This window comes from Haliotis rubra, unplaced genomic scaffold (genome assembly GCF_003918875.1).
Source record: "Haliotis rubra isolate DU_JTF1 unplaced genomic scaffold, ASM391887v1 Scf37, whole genome shotgun sequence".
Taxonomy (NCBI): Eukaryota; Metazoa; Mollusca; class Gastropoda; order Lepetellida; family Haliotidae; genus Haliotis; species Haliotis rubra.
The window spans coordinates 1,968,630-1,991,225 of NW_025767046.1; the positions used below are offsets into that span (position 1 = coordinate 1,968,630).

General features: G+C 38.8%; 2 protein-coding genes across 2 annotated transcripts; one reads left to right on the forward strand and one right to left on the reverse strand.

Moving 5' to 3' along the window:
* Positions 1-9,732: 9,732 nt before the first annotated feature.
* LOC124285916 (protein mago nashi homolog) lies at positions 9,733-13,301 on the reverse strand. Its single transcript, XM_046722195.1, has 5 exons — positions 13,169-13,301; positions 12,612-12,670; positions 11,877-11,987; positions 11,227-11,309; positions 9,733-9,922 (listed from the first exon to the last, which is right to left on the reverse strand). Exons 1-5 carry the CDS (start codon positions 13,263-13,265, stop codon positions 9,823-9,825), a joined length of 450 nt encoding a protein of 149 aa, XP_046578151.1. The 5' UTR covers positions 13,266-13,301; the 3' UTR covers positions 9,733-9,822.
* Positions 13,302-13,473: 172 nt separating this feature from the next.
* On the forward strand, positions 13,474-22,149 carry LOC124285914 (WD repeat domain-containing protein 83-like). The gene is made up of 7 exons (XM_046722194.1): positions 13,474-13,612; positions 15,102-15,326; positions 17,255-17,367; positions 18,300-18,432; positions 19,227-19,335; positions 20,546-20,660; positions 21,283-22,149. Exons 1-7 carry the CDS (start codon positions 13,534-13,536, stop codon positions 21,424-21,426), a joined length of 918 nt encoding a protein of 305 aa, XP_046578150.1. The 5' UTR covers positions 13,474-13,533; the 3' UTR covers positions 21,427-22,149.
* The last annotated feature ends 447 nt before the right edge of the window (positions 22,150-22,596 follow it).

Below are 22,596 nucleotides of genomic sequence, written 5' to 3' on the forward strand. Positions count from 1 at the left end.
GGGAATATTTGGGAGTAGAGGATTACAGGAGTAGAGGTTCAGTGACATTTTATTACTTACTAAGTAAGATGAAAGAGTTTTATGTGTATACAGTAACAACATGATCCAAGCTCCCCAATTGACATGCAACAGTTATAATTTTAAACATTTAATATGAATTAATCAGCTAATAAAAAACTTCAGATGATATTACAAATTAAGTCTTCTCACTTTATAAGAGATTAAAACTGCAGTATATAACCTATGTTAACCTGCAGAAGGAATATGCGAAATGGCTGGCATAAGATAAGTAGAGTTTGTAACCTCGCAGAAAGAAACCCCACAAGTCTTGCTACACGGTTATGTCTACAACAAGAATGTTGTCCGACAAACTTGCATACACTGTAAGCGTGTGAAGTCCACATGCAAGGAAGACTATCAACGTCGGGTGATTTTGTTAGGAATATCACGGACCACAAACATGCTCCAGAGGACAGCACGAAGATACGCTTCGTCAGCAACTTAAGAAAGAGCACCAGAGAAGAGACTGTCCAGATGTCATCCCTATACAATGAAGAGGTTGCCAGACAAGAAGACGTTCGATTCCTGTCATCTTTCCCCACCATGAGCAGCGCCCTGTACAGACATAGAAGAAAGAACATCCCAGCACTTCCGCAGACAAGATCCGAGGTTGATCTCAACGGCGCCTGGACACAGACAGCTGATGGGAGACCTTTCCTTCTGTTTAGTGATGGGGATGACGACAAGATGCTAGTCTTTGCAACAAGTGAGCAGCCCCAGGCCCTTCAGTCAGCTGAAACTCTGTATATGGACGGAACATTCACCTCTTGCCCTGAAAATGGAGCCAGGTGTATATCATTCATAGCAGGTCTGGATCTCCAACTTATCTGCTAGCACACCAGACTCAACCAGACCTTGCCCCATCGCCATCCATATATCTTCAGATTCCATCGCCATCCATATATCTTCAGATTCACTGAAGCGATTAAGAAGATTGATACTGAAGACACGGCAAAGATTGTTCAACTTGAATTTGGAGCAGCCCCACCCACAAGAAGACGTATCTATAGGGAGACAGAGAATCAACTGATTATACTGAAGGACAAGCTGCTCATCAGTCAGAAAACACCACTGGAATTTCTAGATGCTGTCGGCCACCTCCTAAAACTTGCCTAATGACATTAGAACAATGAGGCATTATGTTGTGACATTTCAAATTGAAATCAGTGCTGACGTTGTTATAAGACACATAAGACAACACCATAGAGTTTTGAAAGATCATATGAAATATTGATACTTTACATGTTATTATATTTATATGTCAATAAACAGTTCATCATGCACTTATTACCTCTTGTACATTTATTCAACTAGATCTTAAGCCTAATTAAGCCTAACTAGTCGGTCTAGTCCATCCCGTGCACTTGAAGTAAGGCACTGGACCATGTATTTTGTTGTTTTAGTCTGTAGAAGTTCTGGCATGTACAAGCCTTGGCAGGACACTGTGAGATCAGTAGTAAAGAAGGAAATGTGACTCATCGGTTGAGAGACCTTTTTCCATTCATGTGCTCACCATCGCAAATATTGTATATACTATCAATCCTTATTTCGTACTGAAGAGGCCACACGCCTATAGTACACATACATATATGATGGGGAATTACATAAATAAATATATTTACATTACAGTGACAAAACTTTTCTTCTATACAACATTGCATTGTGAATGAACATGGCAAGATTTTGTAATATTTTTTATGTTCACTGCTTATAAGAGTAAGGAGTTTTATGATTCTTGGATGGACATAGTAATACCTTTTTATATATTTACAAAGTATTGAATTATACGATGGACAGATGAGAAGAAAGTGATATTCACCTTCAATTTCATTTAAATTACAGAGTGTACACATTACAAAGTGCAAATATTGTCCGCTTTACTTGAAACGTCGACCTCGATGTTCTGGCGTCAGAATTGGCCATCGGGCATGGCGTCTTGCACGGATGCCATGTTAGGTGTGGTGCCGGCTGTAATGGTTGCTGGCTGGAACCTGTGTCAGAGGTACTGTGTTCGAATCCATCGGTCTTGACGTGGGTTGTTAATGGGGAGCGGCCAATAAGAGAACTGTCTATAATCGTCTACAAACGTCACCAAAGTCAAATGGCTTTTCTGTGGGCGTTGCATCGACGAGCAACATCAGACTGAAACATGCCACGAGCTCTGTTATTTTACCCCAGGCGTGGCATGTCGAACCAGTTATAGACCGATAGATTGAGTGGAAGTAATAAGTCTCTGGTTGTCTGTCCTTTTAAAGTGAACACTGCATCTCATTTTTGCTTGAATATGCCATGCTTGTGTAAATGTCGTGCAATTTGAACAACTGCTTGGGTGCAATTCTTCGACCATTTTCGACCTCTTTCACTTGGTTCCAATCACTTGCATGTGTTCGTAAATTAAATTTCATAACATATACAGTTGATGAACTACGTGAACAAAATGTTTCACAATATTAACCGTTTGGCCCCCGTCCGGTTTCTAGGCTATTCACCAAACCCACCTTGCTTAAATGAAGTTATGGGGTCAATGTATACTCTCTAGTAGGATTCATAAATTAAAGGCACTATTTCACACCACACATCTCTAAAAATAAATAATGCATTTCTCTCAATAATACTAACTATCAGCCCTTAGGGAAGCTATCATATAAATAAAAAAATACGTATGTAAATTACAATATTATTTAAAAGTTCGAATGAATTAATGCCACATTGCATTAAACGACTCTCGCGCCCTCTACCGGTCGAGCATTATTTCAAGCGAACCCCATAGAGTTATGTCTCTTGGAGCGCTCTCTTTACGAATATCCTATCACTCCTTTGAAGGCAGAACTCAGTCCCAGACAAAACATTACTCGCAACTTGTGATTGAAACCAGTTCGGTAAACACCGACAACACCGCCTGCGACAGTTTTCGATAGGAAGCTATGCCCCAATATATAAATATATAAATATAGGCCAAAATATTTTCGAAAATGTGTGAAATTGTGCCTTTAAATTCAAACCATCAGAAATTAAGTCTTATCTCCATTCAACGTACTAATGACAGTGTAAAATAATGAAAAGGAGTATTGATCCATAAAGCTAATAAAACTGTATTTTTATCAAAACACTATCGGTTCCAGTGGAAATAGTCCGGATCATTCGGGACCAACTCATATTAACTCAACTCGGGACTGGCCTCAGTCACAAGATGCGTTCTAGGATATTCGTAAAGAGCGATATAATATCATTGTTTTGAAACTAGAAGCGATTTATAACAATATTTCCTAAAAATGTTTGAAAGCGCACGTACTATCTCCAAAAGATGGTCAGAAATACACTCAATTGGACCCAGAGAGCCGTTTTGTAAACAAACGAGCGTGCGTGTATTTGAATCTCTCACTGTCAATAGCATTAATCTTATTAAAAGCTTCATCTTAGGCAGTTACGTTCTTTGTACTTTCAATATGACGATATATATATTTTTAATGATTTTTTAAACAATTTTTAAACAATTTCATAATGCCATAAACGATTTAAGTACTCCGGATTAGTTTTATCATTACGCGTGTTCTGATTGGGGGAAGGGGTGAGTCTTCTTGGAGGTTACGGAAAGGTGCAAGTGGTGACGAATACGTCCGGATAGACAACGCCTAATGAAATATGGCCGACTGTGTCGGGAAATTGAAATAATACCTAATATAACTGGAACCGTGACAGCTTCTTGCACAGAGAGTTCCCTATGAGCAAGAACTTTGAGGTCTTGGTCTTCTCATTGCTCTCTGTCCAGAACTGGTTCCTCAGCAGCCGATTTGTCAGAAATTTGAGTACCCTCCCTCTAAATTTAAATACGCCAAGACAATTATCAATAAATGCAAGCCAAAATTATTATAGGATATTTATATAGCGCACATATCCACGCAACTAGTGCATGCTCAAGGCGCTGGTATTTTTTTCCCTCGATCATTGGATGTCAATCTCAACGACACATCGTATTATCAATCTCAACTCCCTGGGGAGAATACAACTCTTGCAGCCACTAGGCGCACCGAGTTATTGTGGCTTTCTCATCCTAACCCAGCTTCACAGCTGGGTGGACTGGGACACATAGTCACAGTACTTTGTCCAAGTTTACTGCACGTTGCTGTACCCGCAACAAGGTGTTTGCACGTATTCATGTGGCCACCATCTGGTCATATACCAACGGATTCGTGGGTTCTTTTAAGTGCACAGGGTTGTGTACTGTACACTAGGGTTGTGACAACACGGACAGAGTCTGCACACAAAGTTGACTCCAAGGGCTCGATGCCGACACCTCAACCTCGCTGGATCACTAGCCTGGCGCCTTAGCCAGCTCGCCCATCGCGCCCCCATGCACATGTACATGTAAATGTACATGTAACTGAAATCATTATCAAAAGAAATTTGCCTAGCTTTAGCATGGGTAACAACACTAGATGGAAAAATACTTGGATTTTTTTCCTCTGCCAAATCAAATCAAATAAGCACGTCCACACCTTTGGTAAGGAGAGGTCGGTGCCTAGTGGTTAAAGACTTAATGAGTGTAATGAGAGATGAGTGACAAAAGCTAGCTCCCAAATTTCACTTTGGTAACGTTTCTTTAAGTCAGTTTACAGAAACAAATTATGCTTTTGTGTCCATCATTCACAATCAACGCAACTGAAAGCTTCACCCACTCATTCTCATATGCTGTTCGTGAAATATGATTAATAATGATCTTTTGCAAAAAACCTCTCCTTGATCGTTGGTAATCATATAAATAATACTTATTTTCTTCTGGACCAGATTATGTACAGACCACATAGCTGGAACGTTGTTCACGGGATTCCGGGTAGGGAAACTCCCCAGAAAAATCCTTGTCATAAGGGATAATTTGAATAACAAACAAAACAATGATTCACACTAAAACCACTTTATACAACATGAAATGTAATATTACAAAAGGTCCACAAAGCCAATGAAATTTTCCATTTCATATCTCTTATGATATGGTAAGACAATTTGAAAATGCAAGCAACATATGAAACATGGATCAGAGTCATCAACAATGCATAATACATTCAAATTCTTAAAGTTGATGTCCACACTACCAGACTCTGTCACGATTTGAAATCATGAATGTTAGCACTAAGAGATAATATATTTCAATGTCATTCTAGACAGTGTCAATTTGTCTTGCTAGATGCAGATGCAAGGAAACCTCATTGTCGTATAGAAATAGTGGAATTTGAAGCGTGTGTTATGTTCTCGACATCTTTCAAAAATAGAAGAAAAAAACAAAGGATAAAAAGCCGATTTGGACAAATTAACACTGCATTTCAATTCATTTATCCACAAGACAAACATTGCTCATTAATCCAGATATCTCAAAGTGACAGGAGAAGAGTCATATCTGTGTTAGCACTCAAAGGATAATAGACAAGTTTCATTCTATTTCACATGATGCTGTAATAAATGTCCAAATAATCATTTTATCAAAATAATGATAGTCTTCGAAGTATTTGCCGAAGTCTCTGACGTTTGGTTGGCCTTGAGTAACTTCTTGCTCTCTTTGGAGGAACAATAGAGCCTGCCTCAGTTTCTACAACACTGCAAAGGTTCTCAAAGGCATCTACAAGGAGGGAAGAACCCACACCTGGATCAGATTCAGAATCTTCCGAAAGCGTGGACATTACAGTATGCTCCAGCTTGACAGTTTTCAGAACAACAGGTATGAATTTGACGCGATCTTCATTTTCTATTTCCTTTCGGAGTTGTTTGGCGGCATCAATCACTTCTAAATCAGAAAGTATGATAAAGGCATCTCCTTCTCCGATGATCGTCTGTTGATTTGTTCCATCTTTGTCGTGAGGGGTAAGCGTAACCATCTTGTAGTCCACTTCGACTCCAATAGTCCCTGTGCTGTAGATGCCCCGACGCTTCAGTGTTTCCTCGATTCGGGGCTCGTACAAGACCTCGAACTGCGTTCTGATGTCGTCAGTTGTTCTTGAGGAGAGTTGTCCAGGGAGCAAGTTAACGACCATTACAGTGAAAGTATCATTCATCCGTGCCATGTTGGTAGGGTCTGATTTTTTCTGACTCCGTCTGCTACTTTGGTATGGACGGATAAAGAGCTTTGACAAGTCGCTGTGTTGTATGTTGAATCAGGGAAAAGTTCACGGGTATGGACACTCTGTCGACAAATGAGAATATTACTGAAAATCAAGTGAGAAAGGTTTATATACCTGTCGTCCATCCTGTTTATTTCACAACGCTATATTTGACAATGCGTTAATGAATCTTTTGATGGGCGGGGCGTTGGCAGGGAGACAACGTCATTGTCCTGTAACAGCTTTCAAAGCATTTTTTTCAATTGCATGCATCAAGTCTGCGAGCCTGACCAGCCGATCCCGTTACCCGCCTCTTAGTTCAGGATCTTTAAGAACATCATGCTATGTTTCTCTATAGGTAGTTTTGAAATGTTAACAAACGCAACTTGGCATAGCTGTGGTTATATATACTAAAACATGTTGGTATGTTAGAAACCTTCAGATGACACATATTTCTTGATATTTGATACTTGATTTCTTATATTTCCTCAAAACCATAACATTTGGCCTGTAAAGCAACGCGTTAAGATCCATATACCTATGTTTATAGTAGCCAAACATGCATGCAGGTTGTGGGTGTAGTGTAGGCGTCTGAGGCGTGCGTGTAGAGTGTTTTGGGCCCCTGGGTATGGATTGTTTGTTGTTTATGCCACACTCAACAAGATTCCATTGTCGTGCCCAATCAGTCAAGTTATCTGTGGTGTGAGGTCTGTTGATACTGTCAGATGCAACGTCTTTTGAATCATCATCCAGTTTGTCTTGTCAATCTTGAGACATGTTGGTTTTCTGAAGGAAGTGGTGAGAGTCCATCGATCTCTTCTCAATGCTTCATTTCAGGCAGCAGATGACGCAAATACATTGACGCAATATTTTCCCTATCGGTTTAAAGGCTTTAAGATGGCTGTTTCTCTAAAAGGGTTAGGTGGATAATTTCATTTACAATAATCTTACCTTTTTTTATTATTATTCCACTGTTTTGTTGTGCAGCAAATCATACAATGCTATTGAATATCTAACGTTTCATTGAAGAATTCATATAGTGCCATACATCAGTATACAAAGTTTCATTGAAAAAGGTAGTTTGAATAGAAAAGGTTCAAACAAACAACTAATGGCAGCTGGACCAAAATTTGACAAATTTGTTGCAGACACATTTGGAGTAAACTATTGCTTTAGTTATGTTATATTAATTTTGTTAACGGTCTCTGGATCGAAGCAAAAGAAAGTTTTCTTCTTTTAAGCTAAACTTTGAAAATTGTGCTTTTTATTAACAAGACAGATTGCTGAACATAAAGACTTTTCTGGGTTTCATCTTCTTTTTATTGTTTGGTACAACGTTTCAGGGCTTGTTCTGGCCCCGTCATCAGGTAAAACTCTGTCATTAACGAAGGGGCAAAGTACAGTACTTTACTTTAGTTTTAAATTTACTTTACTTTAGTTTACATCAGACCACTATGACACATGGGGTGATGTTTCCGTTATTCTCCGTGTGTGGTAGACGTCAGATGGTACATATGCATACATATACATGCATATGGTTGTCATTGGCAGGTTTTTAGAAGTTTGGATAAGTAAAATGCCTGATAAGTAAACAATTTTGGCAAGTCCCTTGATATTTTACTAATCAGGTTTCCACTGTTTTTTAAGGGGGTGTCCCAGTCCATCCCCCAAAAGTACCAAGTGTCATTTCTTCAAAATTCCAGAGGTAAAGACCAATTTAGCAAGGAGGAAATTTATAGCATAAATAGTATAAATGATAAATACTCACAACCACGTACCATAGGTATATTTAAGAATAATATTGTTAGTTGTATTTCAATTATATCAATAGTTGTTCTGTATATTTCTTTCTTCGTGTATGTTTTGTTTGAGTAAGGTAGTCAAGGTAAGGTAGGTTTTGGTCAATACTAATACAGTACTTATTGAAAGCTAACTACCAGCAACGAAGATTATCAGTGAAGTACATGTATGCCACAACTGAAGAGCTCAAACAACTTGCCTCAGTGACATCAAAGAAGACGCACCAAGAATACTATCTTCTGTCCAAGTATGAGATTCTTGAGTGTGGAGACTGTCAGCGACTCATCAAAAGAAGGAAGACACCGGAAGATCAACCAGTCTACTATGTTCACGTTGAAGAGACCTATGACACTATACAGCGAGCACACGTTGCAACGGGACATGGCGGTCGAGATAGGATGATGAGAGAACTTTCCAAGAAGTACTGCAATATCGCCAGAGATTGTGTAGAGTTGTTCAAATCACCATGTGTTCACTGTCAGCGTAAGCGAAAACGACCAACTACAAAAGGAGTCGTCATCAGACCTATTCTGTCCAAGGAATTCACAGCCCGTGACCAGGTTGACATGCAGTCCCTACCCCAACGTTCCTTCAAGTGGATACTAGTGTACCAGGACCATTTGACCAAGTTTTGTGTGCTACGACACACGACTCCCTTAGAAAACAGTCAGAGAGGACGGTAAAGCGCAGCAAAGTTGTCATGAAAGAAGGGTGTGTGGAAGACAATTTGGCCATTCCCATTCCTGCAGTGGACTGTGGTCGAGGTGATACGAGGAACATTGTGGGTGTGATCACCAATGTGAGTGACAACGGACAGTATACAATCGCTTGCCCTGCTGGTGTCCTCCAAAGCAAATTCTCGAGGAACCAGTTCGATTTGTGCCCAGAGAAACTGTTAACTTTATCAGAAGTCAACACTGAAACTTCAGTATCCCTTCGTACTGCTGTTGGAGCCGAGTCTTTATCAATAAATCAATCAATCTTTATTTTCTTTGTAGTGGAGGCCATAGGCCCAGGCTACACATCAGGATTTCAGAGTGGTACATATGTGCATATATAGTTCAGAAGACAATAAGTTAATTTACAAAGTATACAAAAGGAAATATGATATTATTGGCATAGAAGTGAATCTCTAAGTTTCATTGCATTGTGTATATAAATAGCTAGGTTATTTACAGTATATGGATTGCCAGTTGACATGAGCATATTAAACTTATGAATAGTGGGATTCGAATAAAATTTATGTGGTAAATACAAACATCTCAGATTTTGATAACATTTACATACCAAAATAAAATGGAATTCATTTCCAATAAAGTTATCTTTACATACAAAACATAACAGAGTCTTTATCAGGAGGCCGGGGTTTTGTAAAGTGTAACTCTGCTGGTAGCAAGATATGTGGAACCAAGAATTGCAAATGTTATAAGAACAATCTTCTGTGCAACAGCCGGTGTCATTCAAGACTCACTTGTCAAAACAAGTAATGCAAAGCTCTATGTTGAAACTGGATAAATAAAGTGTTGATTCATTCTTCCATAAGCATCCCCAGAAAGACACTGTTCAAACTAAGAAATCAAACTAAGGAACTCTTGGTACTGCAGCTTGTGGAATGATGGTTGCCCTAACTGTAACCTAACCAAGAATTGAGACAGGCTTTAATCACATAATCATTGGTATTCATGTGTGCTTTTAATGTGGTAATTATCTAAAATCCAGATATATTTCATTATGCAATATTCAAGTGAAAACACAACTCCATAGAAGAGAAAACACACTCATATTTGGTTCAGTCTGTTTATTTACATGTAAAATGATAAGACTAAAATGACATAAAACGACCGCAATGTGAATGAAGGGTGCCTGGGTGAGTTTAGATGGGCTTAATCTTGAAGTGAAGACCAATAAGCGAGAAGACAAGACACTTCAGATCTTGGACCAAGTAGTAGAAGGTTCTCAATCCCTCGGGATCTCTGGAATAAGAAACAGGAACATTAACAAGAAAGGTCAGTAAACTGAGCTTTTAGGAAAATAGAATCCACAGTGAGTACAATAACCTTTCATAAATTCTGTGCACATGCAACATATGCTAGCAAGCTCCTGAAAGAAAAGGAAATCTTGAATGCCCTTTAAGGCTTTTATGTTCTCTGTATGCTGTGTTCAAGACTTTGGAGTGAGTTTTATGCCACTTTTAGCAATATTCCAGCAATATTACAGTGGGAGACACCACAAATGGGTGTACCCATATGGGGAAACCAAACCGGGTCTTCAGTGACGAGCGAACCCTTTAACCAATAGGCAATCCCTCAAGATTTTGGGAAGTGAAGAGTAATTTTATCTTATCAAAGCTTGACAGCATATTTGGGGAAGGAAACTTTAATTGACACAAAAGAGTATTGGATGTTTATAATAAGCATAGATAACGGTGCTGAAAACACAAGACCATAAAACACGGCAGATCTAGGATCACTGGATCCTTGCATGGCAAAACTGATGTAACAGCACAGTTAATCATGTTTCTTACACTATGTATTTGACACAGTATATCACTTGTTAGGGGTGACTATTGAGGGGGAAACAACTATTGCGACCACATATTGCAATACTATTGCAATAGTTTTTTCTCCTTGAATTGTCTCAGTTAAAGTCATTTCCCAAATAAATGAATAGTTTATATGAAATAAAAAACAAGCTGAAGTAGTTTCAGTCTCTTTTAATAACTGACAAGAACTTGAAACCCAGATCACGTTTAAGATGTAACAGGGGTGGATAATTCTGGTTAACAAATCTGGTACTTCCTGCATATTGTGCTGCACATATATCAACGGAAGTCAATTACTAAACTATCGATAGGCACATATACTATTGATGCATCAAAAGTTTTTTTCGTTTCTACCGTCAATTAATTGCAATCCATTGATAGTTTGATGCATCGTTACAGCCCTATCACTTGTGTATAATTAATACTCAGTAAATCTCAGAACTGGACACCCACATTATTGGTAACCATTGTGAGGGATGTGATTCTTTTTAGTTTCTTGTTGTTCTAAACACACTGCAATGACTCACAGGTTGTTTGAACATGATTTTTGCAACTTACGTGAAGAAATTGGTCATAAATTGAAACACAAATCATCCAGTAAATGTATTTCACTGCTATTCTTCAAATAACTGTACATGTGACATGAACATTGAATGCATGTCAGTTCTCATTTACAATTTCAACTTTGGTTAAAATTGTTTGTTTTTCAAACCCCTGCATTAATAGGTGACTCACTTGCTCTGGTTGACATCAACAAGGGAACCAATCTTTGATGTTGTGAAAGAAATGTGTTCATCTCCAATCACAATCTCCAACTCCTGAAACCAAAACAAATAAATTATCACAGCTGAAATCAACTGGAAAGAAAGACTCTGCAAGAAACATTTCATGCAATAACCGGAATATCTCAAACAAAGCACACAAAGACCATCATATTCATAACAAATGAAATGTAAACATTCACTGAGTGACTCTGGTTTAGCCAAATTACTACGGTCTCTCATCTTCACATTTATTGATATAAAAATATTCCCATCCCATCGGTTTTGTCACTGACAACCCAATAAATATGCCCTTCAACATTTGCTCATGATTTAATTGTGGTTTGAATATGCATAATATCTAATGTTGGTTAAATTATGATCACACAAGGTGTTCTAGAAAGTGGTCAGTTGTAACAAGTGTTACACATGGGATTACACTTTCTACGTAAAGTACAAAAGATCAGAATCATTTTCCAACTGTTGCTGATACAATATATGTTTTGCATCATCACTGACATAGATGTTTCAATAACATCACGCGGGACTACCTGTGAGGGAGGAGAAATGGGGATTATTATCATGATTATTGTGTGAGCGCTGGAGTAATTCAACAATACTCACTTGTCTGCCAACTCTGTCTGGGGCAGGCCACAAGTTATCGTCTTCTTGCATAATCTCGGAGTCCTCGATGATTCGTTTCAGCTCCTCCATAACAGACTTGTGGACATAAGCCTGCATCATAATGTCACACTGAATATTATTCCTGTTTTATATAGGCAGTCCATCCAGTGTTTGATATAATGAGAATCAATCTATGTAACAGGATTGGGTGATTTGGTTGATACATGACAGTGCCACCTCTCAGTGAGTGAGTTATGGTTTTATGCCACTTTTAGCAATATTCCAGCAATATCATGGGTGGACACCAGAAATGTGCTTCACACATTGTACCCGTAGGGAATCGAACCCGGGACTTTGGCGTGATGAGCAAACGCTTTAACCACTTGACTACCCCACCGCCCACTCACCTCTCAGTACAAGCATGGTTGCTGAATATCAATTCTAACTCATTTCAATTCATTTCAAGAGTCATTAAGTAATACATTACAGTAAACTCACTTACAGTGAACTGAAGGATATAACAAACCAATTTTGAGATCCTGAACACTGGCTTAATATTTTAGTCAAAATGCACATAACTAACATTAGTTGTCCTTCTGAGTTAATCATAACCAAACTTTTTCAGTATAAAATGACAAGAAAACAACGGTAATCAGCGCCATCAGAAAAACAGTGTATACTACCATACAGATATATTTCATTAAGTACTGCCGGAAGAGTCAACAATTCACTTACTTCTTTTCTGATCATTGTGTCATTTTTGTAGTTTGAGTTGTTGGCATATCGTAGTTTACCTGAAAAACAACAATTCACTGAGAGTGAGATCTATTCTAACAAGAATTAACTTTGCATGATTATGAAAGTGTGTGTTAAGATGTATAAACGTCCGAGCTTGTTGGGATAAGTGTTAAATAATGTATCTTATCTTGTAAACTGTTTTAAACCATGCCGAGACCCGGTAAAGTCTAGTTCTCCATACAACAATACTCTCCAGTTCAGCATCTCATTCGTTTCAAGTATGTACCTTTATCATGTTCAGAGAGCCTGTTAATTTGAAAATACAAATTTTATCTTTACTATATATTCACTTGACAGTTGTCTTCGTTTGAGTGCAGGCGGACTGTTCACAATATTCCAAGATCGAGGTTTATATGAAAAGTAAATCGCAGATACATCGGTGTGGGCCGCACGTGTGGCTTCATGTATCATGCGATTGTCTTGCAACAAAAGCTGCACAAAATATCGAAATCATTTCAAACAAACCAAACCAAAATAACCTATATATAGCATACCGTCTGGTCTAAACTCAAATTCAAGGAATTCATGTCCAAATTTTCCTTTGTGACCAACATAATATCGGAGGTAAAAGTCGGTGCTTCCCGTCGCCATTTTTTGAAATAGTGTCGAACCACCAATTCGTATCCAGACTTTTAATAGGTTCGGAAAGCTTAAATAAAAACATTACTATCAAGGATTTTTAAATTGTACTATATACAGAACATGATTTATGTGTAAACTTAATGTTAGTTTATCGTTTAAATGCAGGCTTATTACGAAAACTATTTTACTCCCGACAACTTTACTTAAATCATACAGGGGCAAGTAACTCCAAATATAACTTGGAGCGCCTGGGATGCGTACCTGACACAGTGCAATTATGGCCGAAGATATAACCGAAAATCTTGTTACTTCTGTTGACTGTAAACAAGGCGCAGTGAGAGCAGTTCGTTTTAACGGTACCACACACACCTTTATATATACCGTGAACAGTGAATTAATGTTCTCAAGATTTTATGTAAGAAGTTACATCTGACTCAAATCCCAGGATTCCATAAACAATCTGGTCATTTAGGAACAGGCAATATTGACTCTTGTAAACTTCTGTGGAGTAGTATTCTGGTACATTAAAAACACCAGATGTATGTCCCCAGTTTAGTGTTTGGTATTATCACAAGGTAGAGCTTCTCCATTTGAATTTGTCCAATGAGTAAATGCAGAAAGGAAACATTCCAGTACTAATGTGTTTACCTTGAATGTCTGAGTGTATACAATATAGCCCCTTTCACACAGCTATGCATTATGTATAACACTCAAGTTTAGTAGGGGCGGTGGGGTAGCCTAATGGTTAAAGTGTCTGCTTACCACACTGGAGGTCTGGGTTCGATTCCCCACATGGGTACAATGTGAAGCCCATTTCAGGTGTCCCTTGCTCTGATATTGCTGCGACCCTTGAACGTCCGGGGTAGTATAGGTCTTCAGCAACCCCATCCTCGATAATCTCCAGGGTATACGTTCCGATGCATCTATGGCCCCATGATTTTATTACCGCCCTTGGTTAGCTTTTTATCCAATCAGGTGTCTACGCTGGGAAGTTGAACGTACAATCACAACTCACTTTCCCTTTTTTAAATTATCTAACCGATTAAACTTGGCATCACAATAATATATTGTTGCAGAGGTACTCTGAAGGAGTTCTTGCATATATTTTTTAAGGTTTCAGACCTGTCAATTTGTCTGTATGTTTTCCCCCCAAATCTGAGTCGCACTGTGAACAAACTTTCGCGGCTGTGACCGCTATCTTTGTTGACACTGGCATGTTCAGTTGTACCGGCGGCTTATCTGATTGGCTACTGTGAGAATGCAGAGCCAGCAAAGGGAGGTAATAAAATCATCGGCTCCAGCCGTAGATGCATCCAGGGTATAGTAGAGATTTATCAGAACATATACCCTGGAGATTATCGAGGATGCAGCAACCCATGCTTGCCACAAAAGGCGACTATGACTTGGTTGACACATGTCATCGGTTCCCAATTGCGCAGATCGATGCTCATGCTGTTGATCACTGGATTGTTTCGTCCAGACTCGATTATTTACAGACCACCGCCATATAGCTGGAATATTGCTGAGTGCGGCGTAAAACTAAACTCACTCTCTCATTGATATTGCTGGTATATTGCTAAAAGCAGCATAAAACCATACTCACTCAAGTTTAGTAATGGGTACATATGAAACTGAATTGCAGATTGTCCTGGAAGCTGATCAAGGTAGCTTGGTAATTTGGATGTGTGGTCATCCTCATTTACTGAGCCATAACATAGTAACCCTGGCCATAACTTCAAAATGCCTTTTAACTCTAACCCCCCATTCTGATCTCACAAGAATGCAAATTCTGTACCTTGAAATCATTAATTTCCTTAAAGTGTCTATGTATACTTGTATTCACAGCTGATGGCAATTACTGTCTAACATGTGGCAGCAACAAAACAGTGAAGTTGTGGAACCCTCACAGAGGCAGTGTACTGAAAACCTACATCGGACATGGATATGAGGTGTTGGATGCTCAAAGTTCATCCGACAACAGTCAAATCTGCTCTGGTGGAATGGACAAGACTGTGGTGGTGTTTGATGTTTCAACTGGTCATGCAGTGAGGAAGTACAGGGGTCATGCAGGTATAGCCATGCCTTCATTGAGTGAATGAGTGAGTTTAGTTTTACGCCGCTTTTAGCAATATTCCAGCAATATCATGGCGGGAGGCACCAGAAATGGGCTTCACACATTGTACCCATGTGGGGAATCGAACCAAGGTCTTCAGCATGAGGAGTGAATGCTTTAACCACTAGGCTATCCCACTGCCCTTGCTTTTACTGGCATTAGTCCCAGAAATATAGCTGTCTTATTTAAAGCAGATATCTACAAAATAAAAAAAAAAAAGAAGAGAGATCCAAATAGAACCCAGAACAATCCTCAATTCCAAGAGCTGAAGCAATCTAGACTTGTCAAATCTCGCTAGATTTGACCTAGATTGAGTTGGACAACTTTTCAATCTATTCACTAGGCATAGGTTTGGAGAGACAGAGTAGGCCCTTGTGATCAGTCATCATTTGTTTGATCTCAGAACAAGTTCATCAGAAACGACAACAAAATGTCCCACAATAGATGCTCAATTTAATGTTCATATTTCACATCGATGCCTTGTTTCTGATGCACTGACTTTGCCAAAATCTTTATCTTGAGTAAGATCATCTTTTCACACTTATGGAGTCAATGCAAAGGTGGAAACTGGACTTTTATAGTCAGTTGACACCTTTGTTTTAGGGAAGATGTCTGTGAAGCTGTGTAATCGTACTATCATCTGAGTAAATTAACAATAAACCTATATGAAAGTAAGGAATCACATAAGATCTCATACTTTGTGTACACCTCTGACCACCCGTGAAGGTCAGGGTTAGAATTGATCTTCAGTAACCCGTGCTTGTCGTAAGAGGCAACTAACGGGATCAGGTGGTCAGACTCGTTGACTGGGTTGACACATGTCATCATACCCCAATTGTGTAGATCGATGTTCGTGCTGTTGATCCGTGGATTGTCTCGTCCAGTCTCGATTATTTCCAGACCACCGCCATATAACTGGAATATTGCTGAGTGCGGCGTAAAACTAAACTCACTCACTCACTCACACCTCTGACCAGTGAGATTGGCACGGTTCACATGTATCATCTGTTACATTTGACCACTTTCTCAAAAGCATTGTGTACCGGTATTCATTGAGTACTGACACAGAATTATCACCCTCAAATGCTCTAGTCAATGAGGAATACCATCATTGGTTGTTCTCCATATAACAGTGTTTAAAATTCCCACCTACCCGACCGTCCGGAACGGTCTGGTTTCATCTCGGACGGTCAAATTTCAAAAGTAGCCTGTCCGGTGGTTAGGTGGATGTTTTTGCCCCTAACAGTAAATATTTCATAATGTCAGACAGGTTCTCTTGTCGTCAGTTTGAGGTGTTATGGTATTATGATAATTATGTTAAACTATTTATGATTGGACAGTTCATTTTACAATAACCAATCACAACACATGTACTTTAAGTTTACCTAAACTCGGTGCATTGCCTTTTAGTGCTATGTTTTTCATTGCAATGCCTACAAACAGTAAAGTATTGAGAAACCTGATCTTTTTGGTTTGTTTTTCATTGTTGAAAACTGGACAGGCAAGTTTGTATCCGGACTGGTAATTTTTTTAAGTTACCAGTCCAGCTGTCTGGCTTGGAATTTTGGGAGGTTTAAACACTGCATATAACTTAGTAGCCTTGTGGAAATTCCAAAGACTGGTTTACATAGTTTCACAAACATCCATGCTTCATGGGATCACCTGCTTTGACATTTATAATACACAGATGCCTTGGTCAGTTTGGTCAAATGTAAAATGTATATGAAATATAGAGTCTGCTGACTCTCAGTTTTATATGAAAATGGAATAATGTATTTATTGTGACTTGATCAAATTTGTATCTTACTCTGACAAAATAATTGAAGAATGTTTTAACATGCCAACATTTAAAAGTAAAACCCTTGTTAATTTATCCTGTTTCCAGGAACTGTCAACTGTGTGAAATTCAATGAAGAATCAACTGTTGTGTTGTCTGGATCTTTAGACAGCACTGTTCAAGCCTGGGACTGTCGTTCAAGGAAAACCACTCCCATTCAGGTATGTAGGCCAATACTGGAGACTAGGGATGCCACAATACATCGATACTTTTTCTAAGATGATACAATTATCGATACACTCAAATCAGTATCGATATTTAGTTTTGAAAGTATCGGTTTAAATATGTTCATGTATTGTTTACTTTGCAATTGTATGTTTTTTGATGTTATGAGAGTTATAAATGATTATTTTTCATGCTCAAAGATTGGAAATTAGAACTTTTTAATCTCTCAGGATCAAAAACGATCTTTTTATGGACAATTATAAAATATGAAATATTAATGTTCAAAATGTTACTAAATTTACGCAATAAAGCCACGAAAATAGGTATCGTGATACGTATCGAATTGTGACATATGTATCGTGACATCCCTACTGGAGACACTAGTTGTGGGTATACTTAACACAAGAGCAGGGTTACCCAGTCTGCATTACTTGCATCCTGGACTCGTCATCTTAGGTGCTGCAGTTCCTTATGCAGGGGCAGTGGGGTAGCCTAGTGGTTGAAGCATTGGCTCGTCACGCCGAAGACCCGGGTTCAATTCCCCACATGGGTACATTGTGTGAAGCCCATTTGTGGTGTTCCCTGCCGTAATATTGCTGGAATATTGTTAAAAGTGGCGTAAAACCATACTCACTCACTCACTCCTGTCATGCCACGACAGACAACAATAGTAATATGAAAGAATAGAGTGGACCTTGGCTTCTTTTGAGTGGTGTTGTAAAAGTAGATCATTGATAACATATAGTCTCATGGCATGAACATTTGGTTGTGTTGTAGGTTTGAAAGGAAGAACAGAAATATAAATGTTTTAACTTGCAGTGACTTTCCCCTGAAAATAGTTTGATTTCTCATTAGTACAACGACTTCATTCACTGCGACCATATAGTAGTAAGCAGTATGTGAGTAATTAGTGCTTGTTTCATCCTAGGTGATGGATGAGGCAAAGGACAGTGTGACGTCCATCCAGGTCTCTGACCATGAGATACTCACAGGGTCAGCAGATGGACGTGTCAGACGATATGATCTCAGGAACGGAAAACTCTTCTCTGATTACATTGGGAGTGAGTAGCTTAGTTCAGGGCTCCAGACAATGTTTTGAGTTGCACTTACTTTGGGTACTGATAGTTTTCTTTGGGTGTTTAATACAGTTTTACTCCCTCGGGTTTATTATTGATGGTTCATTATTGATGGGGACGATGGGGTAACCTAGTGGTTAAAACTCCAAAGCCTCGGGTTTGATTCCCCGCATGCTTACAATGTGTGAAGCCCATTTGTGGTGTCCCCCTGCTGTGATGTTACTGGAATATTGCAAAAAGTGGCATAAAACTAAACTCACTCACCATTATTAATGTAATTCTTATGAGATATGATCATAATGCAGAAAATTGACAGCAAGAGCTAAACCTTACAGAAATGCATAGATTATGACAAAATAACTCCACCTTAGAAAGGTTTAAAAAGGTTGATAAAATGATGGTACGAAAACCAAAAATACTGAATTTTTGGAGTGCATTATGGTATACTGAACCGAAGTCAAAATACCTCAGTTCTACTAATACCACGGTATACCGTTTCACCCCTAGTATCCTGTTCGTTTCGGTTTTGCTCATATCAGTCACTTGGTTCCCCGGTCAAAGTGAAGATTTCTGTTGTAATAAAGCTGGAATATTGCTGAGTTGCTGAGTTGAATAACTAACAAAACAAACATGATGAGATGTAGTGCATTATATCGACCACTTCTTTTTGTGACCCAGATTTGATTTACAAATCCCACGATATAGCTGGAATATTACAACTATCAACAAACAAACAAAACCAGATTAAGTTTTATTTTGAAGTATTGTGTACACTTCAGCTTCAGTTACGAGTGTGACGTTCACCAGAGATGGCCAGTGCACACTGGCCAGCACACTGGACAACAAGCTCCGCCTACTGGACAAGGATTCAGGGGAGCTCCTCAATGAGTAGGTTCTCTATGATTTGTAGGGGATGTCATAATTGAGTGTGGTTTCATAATTGAGTGGTTTCACGATTGAGTGTGGTTTCATGATTGAGCGTGGTTTCATGGTTGAGTGTGGTTTCATGGTTGAGTGTGGTTTCATGAATGGTCATGAGATGCAGATAATAATACGCAAGGCCAGACCAATTTTATTTCTTGTTTTATGAATCCGCCGGTCATATTTTCTCAAGACTAAGAAAAAAGATATAAATTAATTTGCCCCGCTCAAAAACAGGAAATCTTAATGTTTTAATTGGCCAAAAATGTAAACTTACAAGAAATGGGGGTTTTTTAGATTGTTTTTTGCCCCATATACACTTCATAACTTGCCAAAAGTAAAATGCTTTTAGTATTTAAAGGGAATATTACTTGGACTGGTTATTTTTATTTTTATTTGTTTTTTCCCTCCTGCCTTTAGGTTTTCTGAGGACAAAAATCTGTAAAACAAGAAATATGATTGGTGTGGCCTAAGTGTGTTAATTATTTAAGCAGTACACATGTGCAAAACTACTTCAAACTCTCTTTCTATTTATGATTTATTGATAACTGTGGCTGTCCATAAAATATCTATCTCTTTTCTTTGAGAAGAAAACTCTTTTTCAACTCATGGTGCTTGTAACTGTATGAAGCATTCATAAAATATTCAGTTTATGTCTGGGAAAATATTAAGTTTATGCCAGGAAAATATTCAACACAAATAGCTGCAACATTGCTGATGTGGAGTTAAGCAGTAGTCACTCTCACTCCCCCATTATCTAACGTAACAGTACAATACTTTATTGAGCAATACACAAGTTGGGTAATTTGAGATGAATTCTCGGCTTGCAAGAAGATGTTGCTGTGAACCTGGTTTTTGCTTAACTTACATAACTAGTTAGCTGAAGTGTGCTCTTATAGCTTTGCGTAATCTGACAAGTGTTTCTGTTTGTGGTACATGGTGACGTAAGGCTAGTTCAAATAATTAAGTGGCGGAATTATTGCAAAGTGGCTATTACTTTTTCAAACTGATACCAAATTAAAGTGTGAAATGATACATGGGTAGGCATATCGTGTATTGTATCATCAGGTTATTTGGTTATATATAAATGAATCAGGCCCGCCTAGAACAGATTAGACTGAAGGGCATGTTGGATGCAAGGTATGATGTTACAGTTCGTCTGTGTTGCATTCTACAGATACGAAGGCCACAAGAACAAGGAGTATAAGATCGACAGCTGTCTCAACTGGAAGGACACCCACATCGTCAGTGGCTCTGAGGACGGCTTCGTTTACATATGGGATCTCATCGATGTAAGACACACCTGTTACTATGTAGCCTTTGATATTCTCTCTTTTTCAAGGGTCAGTGGGGTAGCATAATGGTTTAAGCATTCACTTGTCGTGCCGAAGACACGGGTTCAATTACCCACATGAGTACAATGTGTGAAGCCCATTTCTGGTGTCCCTCGCCATGATATTGCTGGAGTATTGCTAAAAGCGTCATAAAACCATACTCATTCATTCATTTTCTACTACCCGTGAAGATTTGGGTTAGAATTGGTCTTCAGCAACCCATGCTTGTCGTAAGAGGCAACTAACCGGATCGGATATTGTAACGCTAGCTATAGACTGAGGACAGTGAAATTTGATTTGCACTCCTCCTCTGGAATTTCTAAGGCTGTCAAATGTAGGGAATTTAAGGATTAGAAAATTTTCAGGTTCAGCTAATTGAAAGTTAACAGATTATCATATCTTGAAATCAGGTTTTGACATTCATAGGAAATAGACCTAAGCGAATTATTTATTCTATTTATCCATTAAATGCAAGACTATTCAAGACTATTTAAAGATGGTATGATATTGAGACAAAATTCACACTTTCTAAACTGATAATGACAATATTTCTGATTTTGAATTTCCTCTTCCCTTTCAGGCCAAGTTATTGCAAAAGCTGGACCACAGCACAACTCGTGCGGTCCATTCCCTCTCCTTCCATCCCTCAGAGGCTTGCCTCCTCACAGCATCTGCTGATAAACTATATGTATGGAAGGACAGATATGCTGCCTCTCTAAGCTGATGACTTTTCTGGAATACCAGTTGTGCAAGAAATCGTGACTTTCAAGGGATGGCATATGTGGAAAGCCTGTAATGTATTCTCACAATTACTGCATGCTGTTCCACAAGTGATAGCTTGTGTGGAAGACCGCTTATGCAAGAAAACATGACTGTCAAGATGACTGATAAACTGTTTGTATGAAAGATCAAACATCCACCTTCCAAGGGCTGTTCAGAGGGACTGTTAATACACTGTAGAAATGGAAGATCAAACATGTACCCTCCTAGGATTGTTCACAGATAAACCATGGAAGGTAAACATGGATCTTTCAGGGGCTGTTTACAGACTGATAAACTGTATGTATGAAGACCAAACATGTCCATTCCTAGGATTGCTCACAGAAACTGATGAACTGTTTGTATGGAAGATAAACATGGATCTTTCAGGGGCTGTTTACAGACTGATAAACTGTATGTATGGAAGACCAAACATGTCCATTCCTAGGATTGTTCACAGAGACTGATCAACTGTTTGTATGGAAGATAAACATGGATCTTTCAGGGGCTGTTTACAGACTGATAAACTGTATGTATGAAGACCAAACATGTCCATTCCTAGGATTGTTCACAGAGACTGATCAACTGTTTGTATGGAAGATAAACATGGATCTTCCAGGGGCGGTTTACAGACTAATAAACTGTATGTATGGAAGACCAAACATGTCCATTCCTAGGATTGTTCACAGAGACAAACATGCATGTACCTTCCTAGGATTGTTCACAGATAAGCTGTTTGTATGGAAGGTAAACATGGATCTTCCAGGGGCTGTTTACAGACTGATAGACTGGAAATATGGAATAGAAAACAGGCATCTTCTGAAGGCTGTCCGCCAAGGGACTGGTGGATGGTTTGGCCCAATCTAAGGTGCTGGTTTGTGAGCATCCTAACAATGCTCCTAGTTACATAGAAGCCATAGCTTCAGGTTATCTCCCCCCATCACACTGGCAAATGATGAGTGACATACTGTTCCACACTGTGTTGAACAAATGTAGCTGCAGAACTGTTCATGGAGAAAGCCACATTAACAGGGGATTAAGTGTATATATGGAGGAACAACTATGAATGTGAATAAATGTGTCTATTTTTGTATTTCTGATTCTTGTGTGTGTGAGAGAGAGAGAGAGACAGAGA

Excerpts from the sequence above, each read along its gene's own strand:
- LOC124285916 (XM_046722195.1), bottom strand. The coding sequence starts at position 13,265 with ATGGCGACGGGAAGCACCGACTTTTACCTCCGATATTATGTTGGTCAC. Across the intron at positions 12,671-13,168 it reads ATTTGAGTTTAGACCAGACG|GTAAACTACGATATGCCAAC; the intron begins GTATGCTATATA and ends GTTGTTTTTCAG. Across the intron at positions 11,310-11,876 it reads CAGACAGAGTTGGCAGACAA|GAGTTGGAGATTGTGATTGG; the intron begins GTGAGTATTGTT and ends TTTTGGTTTCAG.
- LOC124285914 (XM_046722194.1), top strand. The coding sequence starts at position 13,534 with ATGGCCGAAGATATAACCGAAAATCTTGTTACTTCTGTTGACTGTAAA. Across the intron at positions 15,327-17,254 it reads GAAGTACAGGGGTCATGCAG|GAACTGTCAACTGTGTGAAA; the intron begins GTATAGCCATGC and ends TCCTGTTTCCAG. Across the intron at positions 18,433-19,226 it reads CTTCTCTGATTACATTGGGA|CTTCAGTTACGAGTGTGACG; the intron begins GTGAGTAGCTTA and ends TGTACACTTCAG.